General features: G+C 45.1%; 1 protein-coding gene across 3 annotated transcripts in view; it reads right to left on the minus strand.

The window, feature by feature from the left end:
• The window catches only part of ATP8A2 (ATPase phospholipid transporting 8A2), a 970,290-nt gene extending 954,215 nt beyond the window's left edge, over window positions 1-16,075 (minus strand). For 2 of the 3 annotated variants that reach the window (XM_068266979.1, XM_068266978.1), the window contains exon 1: window positions 15,924-16,075. In XM_068266979.1, the coding sequence (XP_068123080.1) occupies window positions 15,924-15,966 (43 nt within the window). In that variant the 5' untranslated portion in view covers window positions 15,967-16,075. The remainder of the gene's footprint in view (window positions 1-15,923) is intronic. The other variant, XM_068266975.1, reaches the window with a different exon arrangement.
• Window positions 16,076-23,717: the final 7,642 nt, after the last annotated feature.

Raw genomic sequence — 23,717 nt, forward strand, 5'->3', positions numbered from 1 at the left:
ACAGTAGTCGGGGAACATAAGATACTTAAAGGACCACTATCGCGAAAAATCGTAAAATTTAAAATACATGTATTTAAGAAGTAAATTTCTCCCAGAGTACATTGCACTGTAAATTACCTTCCTCCTGCGTTGCTGTTGCTTACGATAGGTAGTAAAAGTCTGACAGGTTTTGGACTAGTCCATCTCCTCATGGGGGATTCTCAGTATTTCCTTTATTGTTTACAAAAACACTCCCTGGAAAGGATCTATACAAAGATGTCAGCATCCCTATTTACTTCCACAATATTTTGACAATTGGACTGAGCAACTGCCATTCAGGAAGTGAGGAGATGGACTAATCCAAAACCTGTCAGAACTGCCACTACCTACTATAAGCGACAACTTAGAAAATAAGACATTTATAGTGCATCTTACTCTGGAACAAATGTACGGTACATTTTATACGTATGCATTTTACATTTTTTGGTGATAATGGTCCTTCTTAAAGTGGCAAGCAGTATGACACTATTTCTCTCCGAATTGCAGTGCAATTCCTTGATTATTGTGCCTACACACACACACACACACACACACCTATACACACACATCTATACACACACACACACAAACACACACACACATCTATACACACACACATACACACACACACACACACCTATACACACGCGCGCACACACACACACACACACACACACACACACACACACACACACACACACCTATACACACACATCTATACACACACACACACACCTATACACACACACGCGCGCGCGCGCGCACACACACACACACACACACACACACACACACATATATATACATACACACACATATATACATACACACACGCACACACACGCATATATACATACACACACGCATATATACATACACACACGCACATACATACATATACACACACGAACACACATACACACACACACATATACAGTGGCTTGCAAAAGTATTCGGCCCTCTTGAAGTTTTCCACATTTTGTCATATTACTGCCACAAACATGTATCAATTTTATTGGAATTCCACGCAATACAAAGTGGTGTACACGTGAGAAGTGGAACGAAAATCATACATGATTCCAAACATTTTTTACAAATAAATAACTGCAAAGTGGGGTGTGCGTAATTATTCAGCCCCCTTTGGTCTGAGTGCAGTCAGTTGCCCATAGACATTGCCTGATGAGTGCTAATGACTAAATGGAGTGCACCTGTGTGTAACATAATGTCAGTACAAATACAGCTGCTCTGTGGCGGCCTCAGAGGTTGTCTAAGAGAATCTTGGGAGCAACAACACCATGAAATCCAAAGAACACTCCAGACAGGTCAGGGATAAAGTTATTGAGAAATGTAAAGCAGGCTTAGGCTACAAAAAGATTTCCAAAGCCTTGAACATCCCACGGAGCACTGTTCAAGCGATCATTCAGAAATGGAAGGAGTATGGCACAACTGTACACCTACCAAGACTAGGCTGGCTACCTAAACTCACAGGCCGAACAAGGAGAGCGCTGATCAGAAATGCAGTCAAGAGGCCCATGGTGACTCTGGACGAGCTGCAGAGATCTACAGCTCAGGTGGGAGAATCTGTCCATAGGACAACTATTAGTCATGCACTGTACAAAGTTGGCCTTTATGGAAGAGTGGCAAGAAAAAAGCCATTGTTAACAGAAAGCATAAGAAGTCCCGTTTGCAGTTTGCCACAAGCCATGTGAGGGACACAGGAAACATGTGGAAGAAGGTGCTCTGGTCAGATGAGACCAAAATAGAATGTTTTGGCTAAAATGCAAAAAGCTATGTGTGGCGGAAAACTAACACTGCACATCACTCTGAACACACCATCTCCACTGTTAAATATGGTGGTGGCAGCATCATGCTCGGGGGGTGCATCTCTTCAGCAGGGACAGGGAAGCTGGTCAGAGTTGATGGGAAGATGGATGGAGCCAAATACAGGGCAATCTTGGAAGAAAACCTCTTGGAGACTGCAAAAGACTTGAGACTGGGGCGGAGGTTCACCTTCCAGCAGGACAACAACCCTAAACATAAAGCCAGGGCAACAATGGAATGGTTTAAAACTAAACATATCCATGTGTTAGAATGGCCCAGTCAAAGTCCAGATCTAAATCCAACCGAGAATCGGTGGCAAGATCTGAAAACTGCTGTTCACAAACGCTGTCCATCTAATCTGACTGAGCTGGAGCTGTTTTGCAAAGAAGAATGGGCAAGGATTTCAGTCTCTAGATGTGCAAGGCTGGTAGAGACATACCCTAAAAAACTGGCAGCTGTAATTACAGCAAAAGGTGGTTCTACAAAGTATTCTCAGGGGGCCGAATAATTACGCACACCCCACTTTGCAGTTATTTATTTGTAAAAAATTTGTGGAATCATGTATGATTTTCGATCCATTTCTCACGTGTACACCACTTTGTATTGGTCTTTCTCGTGGAATTCCAATAAAATTGATTCATGTTTGTGGCAGTAATGTGACAAAATGTGGAAAACTTCAAGGGGGCCGAATACTTTTGCAAGCCACTGTATATACATACATACAGCACACACACGCAACAACTGTCACTTTTAACAACTGCCCATAAATCATTACAGCAACAGCTTGGAACAAGAGTGTTATATAGACTTGTACTATGCAGCAGAGAGAGTGGGGGGAAAATTAAAGGAACACTATCGATTAACATATTTGTTTTTAATGAAGTGCTGGTAAATAATGATGTATACAATTCACTTTCTTATATATTTTGTTTACTGTATCAAATTCCTTTCACCCACAGCAGTTTGCTTTAATCTGATGGCATAGTGAACCATGAGGGGAGGGGGCATTCCTTCACAGTGCATCTGTTAATCCTGTGTGTGAGAGAAAGTTTTGTGTCCTATGTCTCTGATTGAACTGTCTGCAGAGAGCAGAGAAAATTTAACTTGTTATAAACATTTGTAATTGTCTGTGACACCACAGCTTTTCATACTTTTATTTGTTTTGCTTTCAGAGAAAAATACTCTGTATTCTGATATGCAAAAACAACACTGGCTTTGCATTGAAGCAGACACCCCTTTTGAGAATGATTTGTCCCAACAGAGCTAAACACACACACAATGAATTCAAGCTTTTGCCTCTGATATTTAACATGAAAAGTAGGAAAATGTTTATACAGCTACTTAGAAATTATTTGTACATTGTCATTTTAGAATACTTGGTTTGATAGTGTTTCTTTAAGCATTGCATAATAGAGAGGCTTCTGCTAGATGAAGTAAGTGCAAAAACAACACATTCATTCGCTGTTTTGTTTAGAGATTTGGCATGCCAGATGTCTAAACTTCATGGGACACCTGTACAAATGCTAGATTCTCAGCTGAGACCTTGAAAAACATTTAACTAAATGTGAAGCAAGTAAAAAACAAAAAATCCGATACTTACCTATGGACAGAGAAGGCTCTGGATCCTATAGAGCCATCCCTGCCCTCTCTTGTTCCCCTCGTCCAACGCCATCACCCGTTTCAATTAGCTGGTTTGGGAGGCTTAGGGAGCACTTGTGTCCCCGAGTGCTTCTAAAGATGGGTGGCATGCACAGAAACACTTACACGCGAGCAGTACGGAGCTGCCCGTCTTCAGAAACAATGGGGGACACGAGTGCTTCCGAAGCCTTCAAAGGGTTCACGGACGTGTATTCGAATAGTTGGTCTAATACACACAACAGGAGTGACAGTGTTGGAACGAGGACACCAATAAAGGACAGGGAAGGCCCTATAGGATCCAGAGCCTTCCTCTCCATAGGTAAGTATCACACTTTTTTTTACTCACTTCACACTTACTTTAAAATGGACCCTGAGCAGTGTCATAAAAAAGAAAACTGGACTTACCCGGGGCTTACTCCAGCCCACCGTAGCCCGTGAGGTCCCTGGCATCCTCCTGGCACCCTCTGCGGTCCCGCTGGCGGCTTCGGTAACGTGCCGACTTCAGGTGAAGTTGCGCGTGCTCGCCCCCACTGTGTTCCCTTCGCGTCATCAGGCAAGCTGCCGTAAGAGTCCTGCGCATGCACGGTTCAGTCTTTAGAGAACCATGCATGCGCAGGACTCTACAGGTACGCAGCGGAGGCGAGCATGCGCAACTTCACCTGAAGTCGTCACATTATCAGAGCCGCCAGCAGGACCGCGGAGGGGGCCAGGAGGATGCCGGGGACCTCGCGGGCTACGGTGGGCTGCAGGAAGCCACAAGTAAGTCTAGTTTTCTTTTTTATGACAACGCTCAGGGTCCCTTTAAGTTTTATCTAGCGAGTATACAAGGTTTTAGATTGGCCATACATAGGTCAACTTTTCCAGCCTGAGCCTATCATCACTTCGATCAATTCTGCAGTTGATATATTGCTGTAACGATTGTGGAATTCTCTCCATGATCAGCGCACAGGACGTGCGCTGACACGGCGGAAATCCTCCACAAGCGTATAATTTGAGGGAACCCAGCAAAAGGTGCAACGCACCTGTAGAGGGAAATTCCTGTCGGCAGGTGGAGCTGTGGAGTGCAGAGGAACAGCTCCTCTGCCCTGCCACAGACGCCAGACAGGAATTGTACGAAGGGAAGAAACGCAGGGCAAGATAGCCCTGAAAGAGAGAGATCAAAGAGACAGAGGGTATGTGTGTCCACCAATCTAGTCGCCACCCTGCGATGATGAACACACAACCATGAAGACCAGGTGAGAAGGCAATCGCCAGAGATGGCGATTGCTAACAGCGACACAAGACCGAATAAGCACAGATGAGGAATGTATGTATGTCCACCAATCTAGCCACCAACCTGCGACGGTGGACACACAACAGAGGAAACCAAGTGAGAGCGCAATCGCAAGAGAAGCGATTGCGAAAGAGAATGAGCACAGAGACAGAATGTATGCATGTGCCCCAATCTAGTCGCCAACCCGCGACGGTGCACACACAACAGCAGAAACGAAGTAGGAACGCAATCGCGAGAGAGGCGATTGCCAGAGGTGACACAAGGCTTAAGCAAGACAGGGCATGAGAGTAGCAAAGGCACAGCAAGGATACAATGAGAAGATAAGGAAAATAACAAACGCTAACTAAACGCGAACACCGCACTCATTCGCAACAGCGAACACGTTTACTGCGCGGTCTCCGCGTGTTAAGCACAACAGAGACAAGCACGCCTAACTAACCACCGACAGACAAACATGAAACAGAGGACGCGAGCGCTTGCTTAACGGTTACCTCACCGAGCCTCCAGCAAGCGTTCGTATCAGACAAGACAGATACACGAAAACAGGAATAAGTGAGAGAAACGATCCACTGCTCTTTCCGTCAGAGCAAGTGCGATCCAAGTACAGCAAGAGAGTTGTAGATCAGAAGGATCCACAACCGCTACTGCTAGAGGCTAGTGTGATCCAAGCACGACAGACAAACAGAACAGGCAATACAAATAATACAATCCTGACTGCTCTAGCAAGGATGCCTAATGCAGTCTCAGGAATTAATCTAAGTTAATCTTCAAACGATAAGCATGACTGACACTCCAGGAGTGTTTCACAGGACAAACCCTTATGACCAGCGACGTACTGTGGAATCACATGGTATATATAGAGCAAGCCTACAAAGGATGTGGCCAGGCAATTTGCATGACAAACATATGCAAATTCCTCAGCAGCAGCAAGCTGCAAAACTGACAAAAGGTCTCCTTTCCAGAGACCTGCAGAATGCAGACCTGAACAGTGGTCAAAAAGCTGCCTGCTTGCCTGCGCAGGCAGCTGAGCGGATCATTACAATTGCCCTTAAAGAGAAACTCCAACCTAGAATTGAACTTTATCCCAATCAGTAGCTGATACCCCCTTTTACATGAGAAATATAATGATTTTCACAAACAGACCATCAGGGGGCGCTGTATGACTGATTTTGTGCTGAAACCCCTCCCACAAGAAGCTCTGAGTACCGCGGTACTCTGGGCAAACTGCCACAATGTAACAATGTTCACAGACAGGAATTAGCTGTTTACAGCTGTCTCTAACAGCCAAAACAGCTAGGAGCAGCTACATAACCTGCCCACAGTAAAAATGTCTCCATGTAATAAATGTCAGAATGTAAATCGGGGAGAGGAAAGATTTTACAATGAGCAAACACTGACTAAATCATTTATACATAATTATGGTAAAAAATGAAGCACTTTTTTTACTACATTATTTTCACTGGAGTTCAGTTTTCAGTTGATTCTGGACAGTTTTTTGATAGAACGGGTGACTGTGGGCTTATCAAACATTTTCTTTCGAGTGGGGAAAAAAAGTTTCAGGAAATCAGCAGCTAGGGATGATCGGGCTCATTTTCAAAGTTTGATCTCGCAGTAAATTGGGACGTTTACTTTTTTGCAGAACTGCCTCCTCTTTTGCTTACAAATTTGCCTCTTACATTAAAGTGAACCTAAAGTCACTTAAAAAAAACGAGATTAACTCACCTGGGGCTTCCCTCAGCCCCCTGCAGACGATCGGTGCCCTCGCAGCTCCGCTCCGATGTCCCAGGACCCGCCGGCGAGCACTTCCGGTTTGGCCGTCACCGGCCGACAGGGATGGGAACGCGAGTGATTGTTCGCGTTCCCAGCCTGTATATCGCCCCCTATGCTGCTATTGCGGCCTCCTGGTTCACTTTAATGAATGACTTAATGTTCATTTACATTAAATTTTAGGTTGAATTGAACTCAATGGTGCCAACTGTAGTGGTTAATAGCAAGGCCCTCATACATGCTGTAATCATTCCCTCCCATGCCTCTTTAACCCACTTCTCACCTATGCAGGCTGGTATAGCCACAGTCCAGACCATGTAGGGCTCTGCACCATGAACTATACTAACCCTCATGGTCTATGATTACACTGACCAATGGGAACACATAAAATGGAGGGATTCCATTGGTCAATGTAATGAATGGAGGAATCCAATTGGTCAGTGATACCTGATAAATCTTTTTTTTTTTGCTTTTGACAGCAGGAAAGGAGCAAGAAGTGAAGAAAAAACTTCAGTACGTCAATAATCGTATTAATCAGGAAACCTGCATGTATCATATTCCAGGAAAGGTCTAGTTAGGATAGGTCATCAAAGTACACATATTGATTTCATCTTGCTAGAAGTCACTTCCATTTCACTTTAAAGGCCTTGCTAATCTAAATTTTCAAATGCAGGCATTAGTAAATGTGCATGGAAATGATTACACCGCAAAACATTCCATTTTAGCAAAATAAGAACTAAAAGTACATGCTGGAGTAAGCTTAAACCAGGGTCCAGAGGTACTGCCTCTGCCTGTGAAGCATGAGGTAATGGGTTAGACTCCTGGGTAAGTAAAAAAAAAACGTAAAAAAGGTAGAGAAAGTTAGTAGAAAAAAAATAAGGATGGGGTGAGAAAAAAGAGCACATGCTGGAACAGATTGCAGGTCCTCAGCAACCAAATGCTCCCGCCTTCCATGCCAGCAGTGTGAACTCTGGTATCCCAACTCTTTCAGATGGGCGCGGGCACAAGCGGAAATGAGGCCATAGTTTCAGTCAGGAATAGGCTTAGCTGTGCCAGCCATTAATTGTTTGGAGCTAAGTGGGACTAGGAAGTAGCAGCATAATCAGTTGTACTTATCCCACAACATCATGGAAGATTGCTAAACCACTAGTGCGGGGTAAGGCCATTGTGCTCATATTTATCACTTCCCCTTACCTCCCCCTTGATATTACTTGCTATTGCTCCACCCCATCGCGTTTCCATCCTGCAGGATGCTATTGCAGACGGGAACCTGAAGAAGGACACGTGTGGCCAGAGCTGCGCAGGCACAGTTGCTGTTGACTTACACCGTGCCGGGAGAACGGAGGATTGTGGAGGACTGTCGCGGAACAGGACGGCTACAAGTGGCTGGCAGAAGCCCCAGGTAAGTGAAACTTTTTGTTTTAGCTGAATATTCAGTTCCACTTTAATTACGAATGATGAGTGACTGCAGGGAGTAACCGAGATATGACAACAATTACCTAAAATTACACAAAAATATGAATCTACTTTATGCACCTTAAAGGGGAACTGTAGTGAGAGGTATATAGAGATTGCCATATTGCTTTCCTTTTAAACTATTCCAGTTGCCTGGCTGTCCTGTTGACCCTTTGCCTCTAATACTTTTTGCCCTAGACCCTGAACAAGCATGCAGCAGATCAGGTGTTTCTGACATTTTTGTCAGATCTGACAGAGTAGCTGCATGCTTGTTTCTGGTGTGATTCTGCAGACAGATAGCTCAGCAGGGCTGCCAGGTAACTGGTATCGCTTAAAAGGAAATCAATATGGCAACCCCCATATACTTCTCACTACAGTTCTCCTTTAAAGTGAGCCTGAAGTGAAGATTAAAAAAAACAGATACTTACCCAAGGAGAGGGAAGGTCTGGGTCCTATACAACCTTCACCCCGCTCCTCTCATGATCCACTCGTTGCACCGCTGGCTCCCCCATTCAAATCTTTCCCCCCCCCCCCCCCCACGAGAGGCTTTGGAAGTCTTCGAGAGCCCGAGTGCTCCTAAAGACAGGAGGCTCCATAATGTGCCTGCGCGAGTGTATGAGAGAACGTACTTGTGCATGCACAGTATGGAGTGGCCCATCTTAGGGAGCATTAGGGCTCCCAAAGACTATCAAAAGCCTTCTGCAGCAGCAGAGAGCGGTCTCTGACCCATTGGTCAGAGACTGCTAAGTGGGGAGCCCGCAGTGGAACGAAGGGACCAGGAGTGCCTTCCCTCTCCTTAGGTAAGTATAACAGAGTAACCAAGCAGCTCACGGTGACCCAAACTACTAGGAATGTATAGGGGGATAAAAGGAACCAAAAAGCCCTCCTACTAAAAAAGCAAAGCTTGGTGCAATTTGCCTTCTAAAAACAGAGGGAAATTTGCAATATTTCAGTTATGAGTGAACATTTGTGGTTACCCACAATGCACTACCACTGAATATGCAAATTATCTCTTTCGCCCGTGTTAAGCCAAGCAAGCATCCAGAACCACTGGTGTATAGCAAGCCTATAGCTTTAAGTTTTACACAGCCATATCAAACCCACATGTAGACAGCCTGTTTCGGACTTTTGGTCCTCATGAGTACATGGCAGGGATTGATAAGGATGTATGAAATAGGGCTTGGACCAGTACAACAGAGTAACCAAGCAGCTCAGGGTGACCCAAACTACTAGGAATGTATAGGGGGATAAAAGGAACCAAAAATTACACCAAGCTTAGGTAAGTATCTGTTTTGTTTTTTTATTTCTTGCTTCAACCTCCCTTTAAGTAACACCCATAGCACTGCCCTCAGGGACGGATCTAGAGGGGGGGGGGGGGCAGGCGGGTATCTTGCCCCAGGCGCAGTTTGTTGAATTCTTAAAAAGGCGGCAAAATTTTGATGGGGAATGGCATTTTAGGCATCAAAACCTGACCTTTAGGCGCCAAAACCTGACCTTTAGGCGCCAAAACTGGATGGGGAATGGCAGTTTAGGCGCCAAAACCTGACCTTCCCCAGGCGCAACTTGGTCTAGATCCGTCCCTGACTGCCCTTCAGGTAATGTTACATATGGTTCAGGTGGCAGCTGAAGTGCTTGAAGAACGCATCCTCTGGATTTAGTTGTTTACAGTGCAGGTTCTTATATAACAATCTTACTGGACTGAAATAAGGCAGAACGCAGGAAATATGGTACCGCAGTGTGTATGATGTGAAGACTAAATAAAGCTCTATTGATATTGTGGCTTTTCAGGTGCAATAAATAACAGAGCCAAAATACCTCTTTATACACAAGGTCAGCAAGGACAGAACTAATCATTACTAAAGTACTGCAGCTAATAGGATTATGGAACAAATTGCCAAATATTTACCAAAACATTTATAGCTCTTTTCAAGGCTGGGAAGGACATACCTCATTCTCCTCTATACTTCTACAGTAAGTTGTTAAATTAACTTTATAAACAATTCTTTAAAGGGAACCTGAGATGAAAGCCATCTCAGGTTCTATACTTACCTTGGGCTTCCTTAAGCCCCCTTGAGGCCCCTCAGTCCCTCGCTGTCTCCTCAGGTGGCCCCTCCACCCCGCAATACAGCCAGAAAGCATTGCCAAGTCGTGCTTTGCTGCCCATGCGCGGCCAGGCCAAGTGCGCTACCCCGTCACACTCTCATCCCTGCAGCTGCCAGCACAACGGGGAAGCGCACCCGGCCAGGCCACGCATGTTAGACTCACCCAGGCTTCCGGGCTGTATTTTGGGGACAGGAGCAACCCAGGGAGACAGCGAGGGACTGAACGGCCTCAAGGGGGTTTAAAGAAGCCCCAGGTAAGTATGAAACCTGAGATGGCTGTCATCTCAGGTACACTTTCAGGGCTAGTTTACATCACTAGGGGCAATTTCTGAGGGGGGGGGGGGGTTAGTACTGTAACAATGTATCTTAATACAAGTATTCAAAAATTGCATTACAAAATTGCAATTGAATTAGCAATAAGGGCTGTTTTACGTTACAATAACTTTTCAAAGCTCCAGCAATAAAAAAGTTTTTGCTAATGCAATGCTGTGTGTGTATTCTCAATTCAGTGATGTGACTTTTAAAAAACAACCCCCATAGCATTACATTAGCAAAGCCCTTTCTTTGGTCAGATATCAGTTCCCATCATAGGTCCATATGCAATTCACTTTTTCTCCTGAGTTTTCTCCTAGGTGACATTTTTAAATTTACCAATAAAATGCATTTTAAGCCACCAGAAAGCAAGAAAATGTTCAAAATAATTTTGATAGTACTTTTTTCATTTTCTTTTTGGTACTTTTTTAGTTGAAAAGTGCTGGAAAGTTATTTTAATGTGAAGATGAAAAATTATCTCCTAGGAGAAAACTCGGGTGAAAAAGTGAATTGCATATGGGCCATAATCTTTTAAATCTCTGAGCTGATGATGAATGGCCTTCCTACACATTCCATTCACAATGTAGCCTCGAGAGTTGACCTCTTGCAAGTTACTTTCCCCACTTTATCAGAAACTTTATTTTAAGTGGCTGTATAGTGACTTTATCAGAAACTTTATTTTAAGTGGCTGGATAGTGTAATGGTTAGAAGGAACCTGAGGTGTGAGGCCTGTGGAAGCTGCCATATTTATTTCCTTTTAAACAATACCAGTTGCCTGGCAGTCCTGCTGATCTTTCTGGTCAGTAGCATCTAAATCACACACCTGAAACAAGCATGCAGCTAATCTTGTCAGATTTTGCCATAGGCATCTGAACTCAGAGCCGGGACAAGGTCCTCCAGCACCCAAGGCTGAGACACCAAAGTGCGCCCCTCCATCCCTCCCACCCCAGTCATCACACACTGATTGCTATTAGACTAAGAGGCGCCACAGGGCCCACAACATTTCCCAACCTCCCCAACACCTTAATATCTAGTTATACGGCTTGCAGTCATTGTCATGTATCCCCTTTTCTTATTTCTTTCTGCTTCAAACACAATTAGGAATGACAGCTGAATGAATTGTGCGCCCCCTCCTACACTGCGCCCTGAGGCTGGAGCCTCTCCAGCCTATGCCTCGGCCCTGTCTGAACTGCATGTTTGTTTAGGGTCTATGGCTTAAAGGAAACCAGAGACGTAAAATAAGAAAGATTTGATACTTACCCAGGGCTTCTTCCATCCCCATAAGAACCGCTCAATCCCTCCCTCTCCTCCCACGGTCTCCCGCTCAGCCGTAATCAGCCCCAGTATCTGGTTCAGTTGTGTCGGGGGGGGTCTTCTGCGATACCCCGACTGACGCGACTGAACCAGTAACCTCGCGACTGAGCAAGGGACTCAAACGTGCTTATGGGGCTGGAGGAAGCCCTTGGTAAGTACCAAGTCTTTCTTATTCTACGTCTCTGGTACAAAGTATAGAGGCAGAGGATCAGCAGTGCAGCCAGACAATGTGCACTATTTAAAAGAAAATAAACATGTCATCCTCCATATCTCACCTCAGGTTCCCTTTAAAGAAAACCTGTAACAAAAAAAACCTCCCCTGGGGGGTACTCACCTGGGGCGGGCCTCTGGATCCTATTGAGGCTTCCCCCATCCTCCTCGATCCCACGGTGCGGCGATAAAGTTTCCCGAAGAGCAGGGATGTCAATATTTACCTTCCCGGCTCCAGTGCAGACGCAGTATCGGCTCTCCGACTCGGAGATAGGCGCAAATAGCCGATCGATGTCTGGCCGTTCTACTGCGCAGGCGCAAGTTTCCTGCTCCTGCGCAGTAAAGCGGACCTGACAGAGATCAGCTATTTTCGCCTATCTCTGTGCGGAGAGCCACAACAGCGCCCCCGCTGGAGCCAGGGAAGGTAAATTAATCAGCGCTTATCAGTGGGAGGATTCCGTGACACTTCGGGGATGCCAGCGCTAGACTGCCTGCAGCTACAGAGGTGGGTGAAGCCTCATTGGGACCCTGAGGCTTCCCACTCCCGAGGTGAGTACCCCTCAAGGGAACTTTTTTTGTTACAGGTTCTCTTTAGGGGCTCTGCCTCTGACATACGAGACCTGGGTTCAAATTCCGGCTTTTCCAATTCAGTAAGCCAGCAACTATTCAGTAAGGAGTTCTTGGTCAAGACTCCCTAACACTGCTTCAGCCCTCTAGTGGCTGCCTCACAAGCACTTTGAGTCCAACAGGGGAAAAGCACTATACAAATATAGGAATTGTTATTTAGCGGTAACAGCTCTGCACCACAAGGATAAGGCTGGCCATCCACTTGCGTTTGGAGAGCGCCATCGTAATTGCTCAGCATTTTGCTAACGTTTTGTACAGAAAAGCCTCATGTGTGATCAGTGAAGCAAACAACATGGTTCAGATTGCTCAATCCATTTGTTAACATGGCCAACCACAAATCAAAACAACAAAAAGAAGGCTAAGCACTCAACCCAATTTGTTTAGGAATTTACCAGGTGGTCAAAACCAGAACCCAGCCCCTGTTCTGGGCTATGAATATCCAACAAAGTTCAAACAGATCCAAGACTTCACTTGGATTTCAATACGCAGTGGCGCATTACCACAGTGAGCGAACATTTCAGTCAGTGGGACCTTTATCAAGAGTATACATGGATCAACCAAGCGCAATTCGCTAAGACTGTAATAAATGCTTCCGACAATCGTGGGGCCATGCAGCCGGGACCACAGATGCCCAGTGGAGAACGGCTGGGCTGGATTGCGGACTCCACTGCAGGAGAATGGGGGGGATCGGGAGGACGGTGATTGACCAAATGGCCTTCAGGAGGTTAAAAGGAGTATAAATCCTTATGACCAATCAATCTCTTTAACGTAAACCTGGAAAAAAAAAGAGCCCCTGGGGGGTACTTACCTCAGTAAGACGAAGCCTCTGGATCCTAATGAGGCTTCTCCCGTCCTCTCCTGCAGCCCCAATCCAGCACCGGCAGCTCCCGAAAATCCGCTCACAAGTGCCGGCTCCAGGATCATAACAATCCTGTGAAAGCCTTGCGGCTGGTGTCTGCCACACTTGGTGTCAGCGCACTTGCAGCTGGAGTCTGCGTCTGTGCAGTAGAGCGGGTCCAATCGGGTTTGGCTATTTCTGCCTGAGCCCAAACAATAGCCACAAGTGCGCCTGTGTGAGGCTCTCACAAGATCGTTATGATACTAGAGCCTGCACTACCGTTCAGGGGCCGCCACGCCAGCACTGGATCAAGGCTGCAGGAGAGGACGGGAAAAGCCTCATTACTATTCAGAGGCTTCCCCCTCCCGAGGTAAGTACCCCCCAGGGGCTCTTTTTTCATTACAGGTGTTCTTTAAAGGAAACCTGAAATGCTGCAAAAAAAAATAAAATAGAAATAATAATTACCGTATTTTCCGGCGTATAAGACAACCCCCCAACTTTTCCAGTTAAAATATAGAGTTTGTGATATACTCGCCGTATACGACTACCCTTCTTCCAACGCACACCAAATTAAAATAAAAAAAAACATATACTGGTGCTATGTATGAACAGATACTGGTGCTGTACTGTATGTGGTACCCAGTATATAATAGTATGTAGGCGACTGGTTGGATTGGTCAACTCTCCCTAAGCGGATTGGTCAGTTCTCCGTTTCCGTTAATCAGAGCGGTATGGTGAGCTCCCCACCAGCATATGCAATGACGCCGAATCTCCAACACCCGGTAATTAAACATGAGCATGTCGTGCATCACGTATCAGTATTGCGTAAACATCAGCATGTTGCGTATGCGCATGGCGCATCACCTGGTATCAATGGCACCCAGCGTATATGACCCCTGACCTTTCAGAAGATTTTCGTGGGTTAAAAAGTAGTCTTATACGCCAGAATATACGTATTATACATACCCGCCAGCCCCCTTCAGGCTGACCGCTCCCTCGCAGTCCTCCCAGGTCACCTGGATCCTCCGCTAGGCAGCCCAGTCATTCCTTCAGTCGGGGGGGATATCCAAGATGCATGGGAGGATGCGTGGGACCAATAAACATGAAGGGGATTGGAGGAAACTTTAGGTACATGTATAAATATTTTTTTTTATCCTTTCAGGTACACTTTATAGCAGCACTGAAGACCTCAGTCACGAAAATCTTAAAATTTTAAATACATGTAAAGATATACAAATAAGAAGTACGTTTCTTACAGACTAAAATGAGCCATAAATTACTTTTCTCCTATGTTGCTGTCACTTACAGTAAGTAGCAGAAAGCTGACATTACCAACAGATTTTGGACTAGCCCATCTTCAAATGGGGCGGTTCTCAGGGTTTTCTTTATTTTTAAAAGCGCTTAGTGAATGGTAGTTGTTCTGTCCAACTGCCAAAATAGTGTACAGTGAGCAGGGAGGCTGGCCAGCATCTTTGTATAAATCTTTTTCAGGAAATGTCTTTATAAACAATAAAGGCCATGCTGAGAATCCCCTATGGAGAGATGGACTAGCCCAAAATCTGTCGGTAATGTCAGATTTCTAATACTTACAGTAAGTGACAGCAACATAGGAGAAAGGTGATTTATGTCTCATTTTACCTAGGAAGAAATGAACTTCTTATTTGTATGTGTTTTCAATTTTAAGATTTTCGCGACAGTTCCTCTTTAAAAAAGCAAAGAGTTTTACTTACCTAGGGCTTCCCCAAGCCCCCAGCAGTCCTCCTGACCCGCGCCGGTCCTCTATGATCCTCCATTCTCCCGTCTACAGATAGTTATGTTACCGTCGACTTAGCGCAGGAAGCTATAGTGGGCAGGAACGCAAAGAAAGCTACACATAGCCTGGGGGGGGGGGGTGCAGTTGCCATCGACTTAAAAGTTGACTGTAACGAAACTAGCTGGCGGCGGGAGAACGGAGAATTGCGGAGGACCCAGGTAAGTGAAACTCTGTATTTTTTATAAGATCTTCAGTTCCGCTTTAAGACAGAAACATTGGAGAAAAACAATTTATAGTGCATTTTAATCAGGAAGAAATGTGCTTCTTGTACACATGTATTTTAAAATTAACAATTTATGACAGTGGTCCCTTGAGCTTCCCAAAGCGTGAACACTGATAGCAGCCAGTGAAGTGAGCATCACAGTATTATGTAGTCCTATTGAGCACACAGAGGCCGCCAGTGACGTCACCAGCATGGAAACCTGCTGACTGGAACACATGTCCTGAATGCAGCAGCACAACACAGCCCTGACAGCTCTCTGCACAGTCACACGGCTGTATATTACACAGGGGATGAGTCAGGGATCCCTGGCTAGCTGTAAGCGATCCTGCAGCCTAATGTGACAGCTGCCCCCTCCCGGCCTCCCCGCATAGTAAGCCGACACCTGGCAGTGCGGGGAAGGAGCTCTATGGACCTGAGGATGGAGGCAGATGAAGGGACATGCAGAGAGAACAATGCAGACAGGGCGTCATCATGTCATTACACGGCTAGCGCCTCCCCCGCTCATCACTTACCCCCAGCGGAGTGCATCTTCTTTGATTTCCTCGGCAAGGACATTGTTGTGCACGCCGGGGAGTGTGATGGGGGGAAATAGAGTCCAGCTTCTCCGCAGCGGCTAATGCATCCTCTCGCCGGCCACACGCTCTGTCTGTGGCGAGAGGAGGGAGCAGAGCGCAGGCTCACAGTCACTGGAGCTCCAGAGGGGAGCGCTGCCGCCTGGCCTTACTGCTACCTCTCACTAATACTGTTACTACTGATGCCTGGCCTTACTGCTACCTCTCACTACTACCTGATTACTGGCCTTACTGCTACCTCTCACTAATACTGATGCCTGGCCTTACTAGCTGCTACCTCTCACTACTACTGATGCCTGGCCTTACTGCTACCTCTCACTAATACTGATGCCTGGCCTTACTGCTACCTCTCACTAATACTGATGCCTGGCCTTACTAGCTGCTACCTCTCACTACTACTGATGCCTGGCCTTACTGCTACCTCTCACTAATACTGATGCCTGGGCTTACTAGCTGCTATCTCTCACTATTACTGATTACTGGCCTTACTACCTGCTATCTCTCACTACTGTTATTACTGATGCCTGGCTGGGCCACCACACAGATCTCATCCCATAGCTCCCAACTGTCCCTCTTTTGGAGGGACAGTCCCTCTTTCTATGTAAATATATATATATTTCTCTACTAAAAAAATGTGTTTGATCGGCTCTAAACTTTATTCTCATCCTTTAAATTGATATACTACTAATTTTAAAATGTTACTATGAAGAAAAATGAACCCGGATAGAAAGGATCAGTGTGGTGTGAATTGTAAAACAACATATTTTTCTTATGAAAATTATGGTATGCGTGACTAGAGGTGTGATGGGGACGTGATCAGGGTTGTGGCAGGGGCGTGGCTTAAGTGTCCCTTTTTCTCATATACTGAATTTACCCGGGGATTCCCCCTGCCATCCATAGTCTGTGAGGTACCTCAGCGTTTTCTGGTGGCGGCGTTACTTGGCCGGGAGTCGTGCGTAACTGCACCTGTGTGGCCCGTCACGTTTGCATACATGTCACCGTTAGTGTTCTGTGCATGCGCAGCTCATTTTTTCAAAACCTGTGCATGTGCGAAATGCTCACAGCGACGGGCGAGTGGACGTGACACACATGCGCATTTGCCCACGACTTACAGCCAAGTCGTGCAGCGAATGGAGCTACCAGCGTGAGAACGGAGGGAGACCACAGGACGCCATGGGACCTCAAGGGCTAGGGGAAGCACCAGGTAAGTTCAGTATGGCATTTTTTACTTGCATTCAGGTTGCCTTGACTTGAGCTAAATATATCTATATCATTAGACAGCTATTTCCCAGCAGAACTTTCATGTGGATGGGGCCCATCTACCTAGGCCATAAAAAAAGTGCAGCCACCATGGATCCTACAAAGACTTTCGCTGTCCTCCTGCTCCCCACTGTTTCTGCGCATGGACCCCCAGAACATATCCGACAAGAGCATTATGTGGCCGAACTCCACTTCTTGCACGAGCACAGCCGTGCTGTACCTGCGCTTCATGCAACTGTGCAGGCATAGCTGTGCGGGTGCAGCACTGCAGATGTTCAAGAGGGTCCTGATTGGGAAAGTGGCTCGCATTACGTCAGGTACAGTGAAGCATACAGCCAATGAAAAGTATGCTTCACTGTTAATGCATGTGTTATAATACCGCATCTCATTTTTACGCATCGCACCTGCCGCACTGTGAACGTTACATAGGTGGTGCAGTAGTTACAAAGCAGCCATGACAACCCAACACACCACTGTGAATGAGGCCAAAGCTGGGAGCGCACTTGTTTGAGTCACATTTTGCTGCAGAGTGGAAAACGCATGCGAAATCTCCCTTTACGGGCCACATTGCAAATCCCAGCTCTCTGCGATGTGCAATGTACCAATTTGATATCGCACAGCAAATTGGTTCTTCCTGCATACAATGCTTTCCCACGGAGCTGCAAAAAAGCATGCGTTTTTGTAAAAATATATATTGTATTTTCTCAGTGGTTGACAAGGTAGATGATTAAAAAACAAGAATGGATATACCTAAGAAAAGGAAAGTCTCTGGATCCTGCAAAGACTTGCCCTGTCCTCCCGGTCCCCACTATTGCACTTCAAGAGGGTCCCGTGCAGCGGCAATGGTCTGGAGGAGGATGTGGAAAGCCTCTGGAGGATTTTTTTTTTCCTTTTGCCCCCTTCGAGTTTATGAGTGTAGCCACCATGGCTGCTCCATAACGAGTGTGGTCCTCACATACCGCATATAACAATCGTGGCTGCCATGACCACCACTTACTAGTGCAGGAAACATCCATAAAAAATACAGATAATCCCCATAGAAAGAAACGAAGAAACTCTTATAGCGAGTACAGTTACTTTGAACTCCCCTTTCCCCAGCTGGATCATTTCCCTCAGGTCTTGTGGGTCCATCTGGTGATAAGGTGCCCCCCCCCCCCCCCTTCCCCCGGGATCTCATGGAGAGCTACGTCAGAACCCCAGAGATGCAGAGTAGCAAATGGAGCAGAGAGGTAACTTGTTTATTTTTCCCCCAGCTTCCCCACATGCTCAAGGCAATCCGTACATTGAGGAGGGTAGGTTCACAGGTCTTCCTAATATTGTTAATTAAGAAAACGTCTGGCTCGCTACCCGATACTACCAATAGAACTACCCAATATCTCTAATTGGGGGTAAAATCTGGTTACTTAACATTCTGGGGGGTTCACAGGACTTCCTAATACTGTTAAGTGGGGGCACATCTGGCCACCTGTTCCTACTCTCTGGCAGGCTCATAGAACTACCTAAGCGACTTATAGGGAAAAAGCACTAAACCCCCAAATGGAGGTGTCCTTGTGAGCACTTTAAATGGTAGTATTAGGCAGGGCTGTGGAGTAGGTACAAAAAATCTTCCGACTTCAACTCCGACTCCTCAACTTCGACTCCTTAGTCTAATACTTAACAGGGCTGTGGATTTTGTACAAAAATCATTCAACTAATACCTCTAATTGGGGGCACATTTGGCTACCTAATACCAGGGCTGTGGAGTCGAAGTCGGGGCAATTTTGAGCACCCGAGGTCGGAGTCGTTGATTTCATAAACTGAGGAGTCGTTAGTCGGAGTTGGATGATTTTTGTACAAAATACACAGCCCTGTTAAGTATTAGACTAAGGAGTCGGAGTTGGAGTCTGAAGATTTTTGTACCGACTCCACAGCCCTGCCTAATACTACCATTTAGCCCTGCCTAAGACCTCTATTTGGGGTCTAGTGCTTTTACCCTCCCTTAACCATGTGACTTCCCTGGTGATCTAATGCTTTACTTCCAATATAGCTTCACTGGTGGTCTAGAGTGGGCCAAACATAATGCAAAGTGGAGAAACCACTTAGGGAGCCAAATCTGATAGCCCTGAAGCCAGATTTGGCCCACGGCCAGAGTTTGACATGTATGTTTACACCATGTAAAGGTACCGCGCAAGAGATCTGCACTACATAAATACACAGTGCCTGTTTCGCAAAACTGGTTTCCTGCAGAACTGTTGGACGTTAGAGGAAAATCTCGTAAGCACATTAGCAATGATTTTTCAAATCCCGAGATCAGGAGTGGTAGTACTGTTATCACCTTTGGAGTGGTAGAGGCAGTGCACTGTCCTCCTTTATACAAGAGACATGATTTGTACATAGGCATAAGCCAGGGGATAACCACAGTAGTATCATCAGCAGCAGGCTTGTGGTGGAACTGATGAAACGTGATCAATATCTACCAAATCAATATTGCTTTTTGTGTTATAAGTGTCATGCCATAGAATATGTTGGCAATGGAAAGTGTAAAGTAACACAATGTCAAAGTCATTCTCTCACCAGCAGCATCAAAGGTTCATTCTCATTTTTCTCTTTGACCTTTAATGCTTTGCTATAGAAAAAATCACTTTCCTTCACTCATCCAAAAGTGAAGCCAACCCCATAATATTTCCCATTAGACCTTCTTAGTCAAATTGAGGCCATTTTGAGATTTTGTTCACATTTGTGCTTCCTCCCATTATAGATAACTCACCATTCTCCACCATCACCCTACTATGTGCTCTTCCTCAACCCTCCAAGCAAGCCCCTTCTGTCTCCCTTCTGCCCCATCCTCATCAAAAGAAAATTCATGCTTTCTATAGGGCACAATCTGCATTGTAGATACAATTGATGGAATTTATCTCTCTAGAGAGGGAAGAGCAGAAAAAGAGTGGTCAGAGGAGCTGAACAACACTAGTCTTTTGTGTTGGTTAATTAGTGGTCTGGAATGGTTTGGAATTGCTCTATGGCATTCTGGAACACCTATATTCAGAGGCACAACTATTGTGGGAGCACCCAATAGTTACTGCACAGAGCGGTGCAGTACTGTGGGGGGAGGGGGTACTTTTGTCCCTACCCTTTCCATGGCAGATATGGTCGCAACACTGGTTATGGGTTGGTGGGGTCATGGTGGCCACATATAATCTAAGCCACACTGATTATGGGTTGGTGGAGTCATGGTGGCCACATTCTGTCTAAGCCACACTGGTTATGGCTGGAGGCGACCAGGGTTTGAATCCCGGCTCTGCCTCTTCAGTAAGCCAGCACCTATTCAGTAGGAGACCTTGGGCAAGTCTCCCTAACACTGCTACTGACTATAGAGCGCGTCCTAGTGGCTGCAGCTCTGGCACTTTGAGTCCGCCAGGAGAAAAGCGTGATATAAATGTTATTTGTCTTGTCTTTGTCTTATGGGTGTGTGAAGTCATGGTGGCAACACTCTTTATATGACTTCTGCTAGATGGGCTTTCTGCCCATGAGGGCCACCACAGAGGGTTAAGTGTAAACAGAGGGAAAGGTCCATCAAACTTTTGCTGGGGCTTCCCATTATTTGTAGTTACTCCTATACTGACATCAGATACAATTACAATTTTCTAACATCTAAACTTAGCTGTGTAGCTGGCTCTAGAAGAAAGCACAGGTCAATGAAACCAAACTGTTTTGCCTAGGGAGTAAAACAGTAACCCGGTAGTTTTCTTGTGGGTTTGGTAAAGGCTTATATTATTCCCCCTAATCTCAGGCATAGTCACGTTTTGAGAAGCATTGTATATTTTTCCATTCTGAAGACGTTATCCATTTATCTTACAAACGGCAAACAATTATCCCAATGAAAAGAAGATCTGGAAGCACAAAGGATGCATATGGCCTGTCCATTGTGTGTGCTCACCTGCCTGTACCTGTGTGCGGAAGATGAATAGGACATTCTTGACACTGACAGGCTGAGAAGGGCGGTGTATGAAGTTAGTGAAGGATGAGCCGTGTAATACACATAGAATGCAAATATGATGTCACCACTGCAGCTGTTCATCTGCAAATGACACTTTCCAAAGCAGGTGAATTATTACTGAGGCCTTGATTCAGTTCTGAACCCTTCCATGCCCTGAAGTGCAGCACTTAATGCTTTTACCATCCAGCATTTAGCAAACGGAGTCAGTTTTATTGTTCTTTCAGAGTGCTTTTGTAATGCTGGATTTCATTGTATTCTTCACAACTGCAGGCTCCAGCATTCAAATAGATCTACAGTGTTATCATTTTAAATACACTTTTCTTTCACTTCGTTTTATTGCTCAATCATCCAATCGACAATAGGATACGTTAGAAATACAAAGTACATTAAATGGCCATAGATCCACCAATAGTACAAAAGGCTTCACATATCGAGCAAGGACATGGCAGAGTATATAATAGAATTTCTGTATAATTTCCACAATTGATTAATAAAAAGAGGAAAAGCAACTTAAAGTGGACCTGAACTCTTGCACAAGACAGAAGGAAAACAGAGAAATGCACCCTGTATGTATTTAGAGCATTAGCCTGTTTAATTCCCCCTCATTTGTGTCTAATCACAAGTTGTAATTTGATCTCTTCCCTGTGTCACCTGATTGCCAAGGCAGATAAGCTCATTGAAAGCACAGGATGTTAACAATATGCCTGCTTCCATGAAAGCAGGAAGTAGGATATGCCTTTAAGCTTTGCCCCTTTCTTAAAGAACAAGCGACACCCATGCTAACCTAGAAATAAAAACCACATATAAAAGTAGATAAATGCTACCTCTACTTACATAACAGATGTATTGTGCTATCCACATAATGATTCCTGTGAATTTTATAAAGGAAAAGCAGAAAATCCTTTTCTAGGCAGTGGCCATCTTGCCAAGCTAATGCTGACATCATATCCTCCCTGACTCTTGTCCCCCCCCCCCCCCCCCTCCCTTCTCTTGCTCATTGTGTATTCATTAGCTGCCCTCCTCCCAGAGTCTTTTTTTTTTATTTACACATCCAATCACTGAGTCACCTCAGCCTTGTTTGTAAACACAAGTGATCAGCTAGGCAGGGAAATAAATGGAAGAGGAGGAATATATTATAGATAAAAAGAACTCCCAGCATTCAAAAGAACTCCCAGCATTCAACTTTTTGGCACTGTTTGGCACTAGGGCCAGTGCTCCTATAGTATGTAATAACTCCAAACCATAACAGCAGAAAAAAGTTTTGATTGCAGGATTAGCATCTTTATCACTTAATACACTCAGACCAGTTGCTGTTGAAATTTGATTTTTATGGTGACAATACTGCCTTAATAAGCAAATAAAATAAGAAAATGATCAAATGATGATGCAAAATGAACGCAACTTAAGAAAGCTTTGATTAAGCAGGTCTGTTTTAGTTGGGGTACTGTACAAAAATGTACGCCGAGTTTAAAAAAAAAAGAAAGATTTATTGCAGGATTTGTATCAGCTGTAAAAAAGACATTTTTTACTTTAAAGGTGTTTTAGAGCAGAGAGGACGTTCTTAGTTCAGGTCCACTTTAACAAAATTAAAACTAATCTGTAAACTGAGAACAATCAATCCAATGCCATTGACGTGCTTGATCTGGCATGAGCCTGCACATAACCATCCCAATGGATGTGGTATTTCTCCAAGGAATCGTGCATAGGGGGAAAAATATAATCCGTTAGCATGATACTCTCCACCCTGTACAGAGCCTGATCTAACTGTTTCCAAGAGAAAGCTATAAAGTATAACCCAAAGAATAACACTGAGTAGTACATAATAAACCCTTCTCCACTCCTTAGGAATGGGACTATTTGGAGTCAGAAATAGGCGTAGGTATGTATGCCACAGGTGAGTTGGGTGCGGGGAGAGATGAATGATGACTCTCCCTGCTGCTCCCACTAAACTCCCTGGTGGCATTAAATACTCTTCCCCCTCCAAGTTTCAACAACTGGTGTAATTCGGGGTCCAGCGATCACTGGAGCCTTAAATTACTCTTACGCACCCCATGCATAATATTGCTGCTATGGGATGCCTGTTTTCGGCCTGCTTCGGGACTCAGTACCTGAGTCTCAGACAAAGAAACCTGTTTTGAAAACAGACCCCCCCCCCCAGCCTGAGTCCACAGGGCACTCCCAATATATATGAGACATACGGTAGTTCCCTCTGACTTTAGCTTCAAGTCTTCAGGAGCCGTCGGGGAAATATAACTTTTATGTGACACTAGGACAGCACCATAAAGTGGCATTTCAGACTGTATAGCCCCTTGAAGTGCCTGGCTGAAGGAGTGTAACTTTATTTACTTTGGATATATCTGATAAAACAGCTGTGCGGGATGATAATAAATGGTATTGAAGGCCTCTACCCTGTTATGGATGGTTAGGCAATCTGACACAGATGTCCACTTAAATCGCTCTCACCGGTTTCTATCAGTAAATAATTGGTCCTTCTCTTT

The sequence above is a fragment of the Hyperolius riggenbachi genome, chromosome 2 (genome assembly GCF_040937935.1).
Source record: "Hyperolius riggenbachi isolate aHypRig1 chromosome 2, aHypRig1.pri, whole genome shotgun sequence".
Taxonomy (NCBI): domain Eukaryota; kingdom Metazoa; phylum Chordata; class Amphibia; order Anura; family Hyperoliidae; genus Hyperolius; species Hyperolius riggenbachi.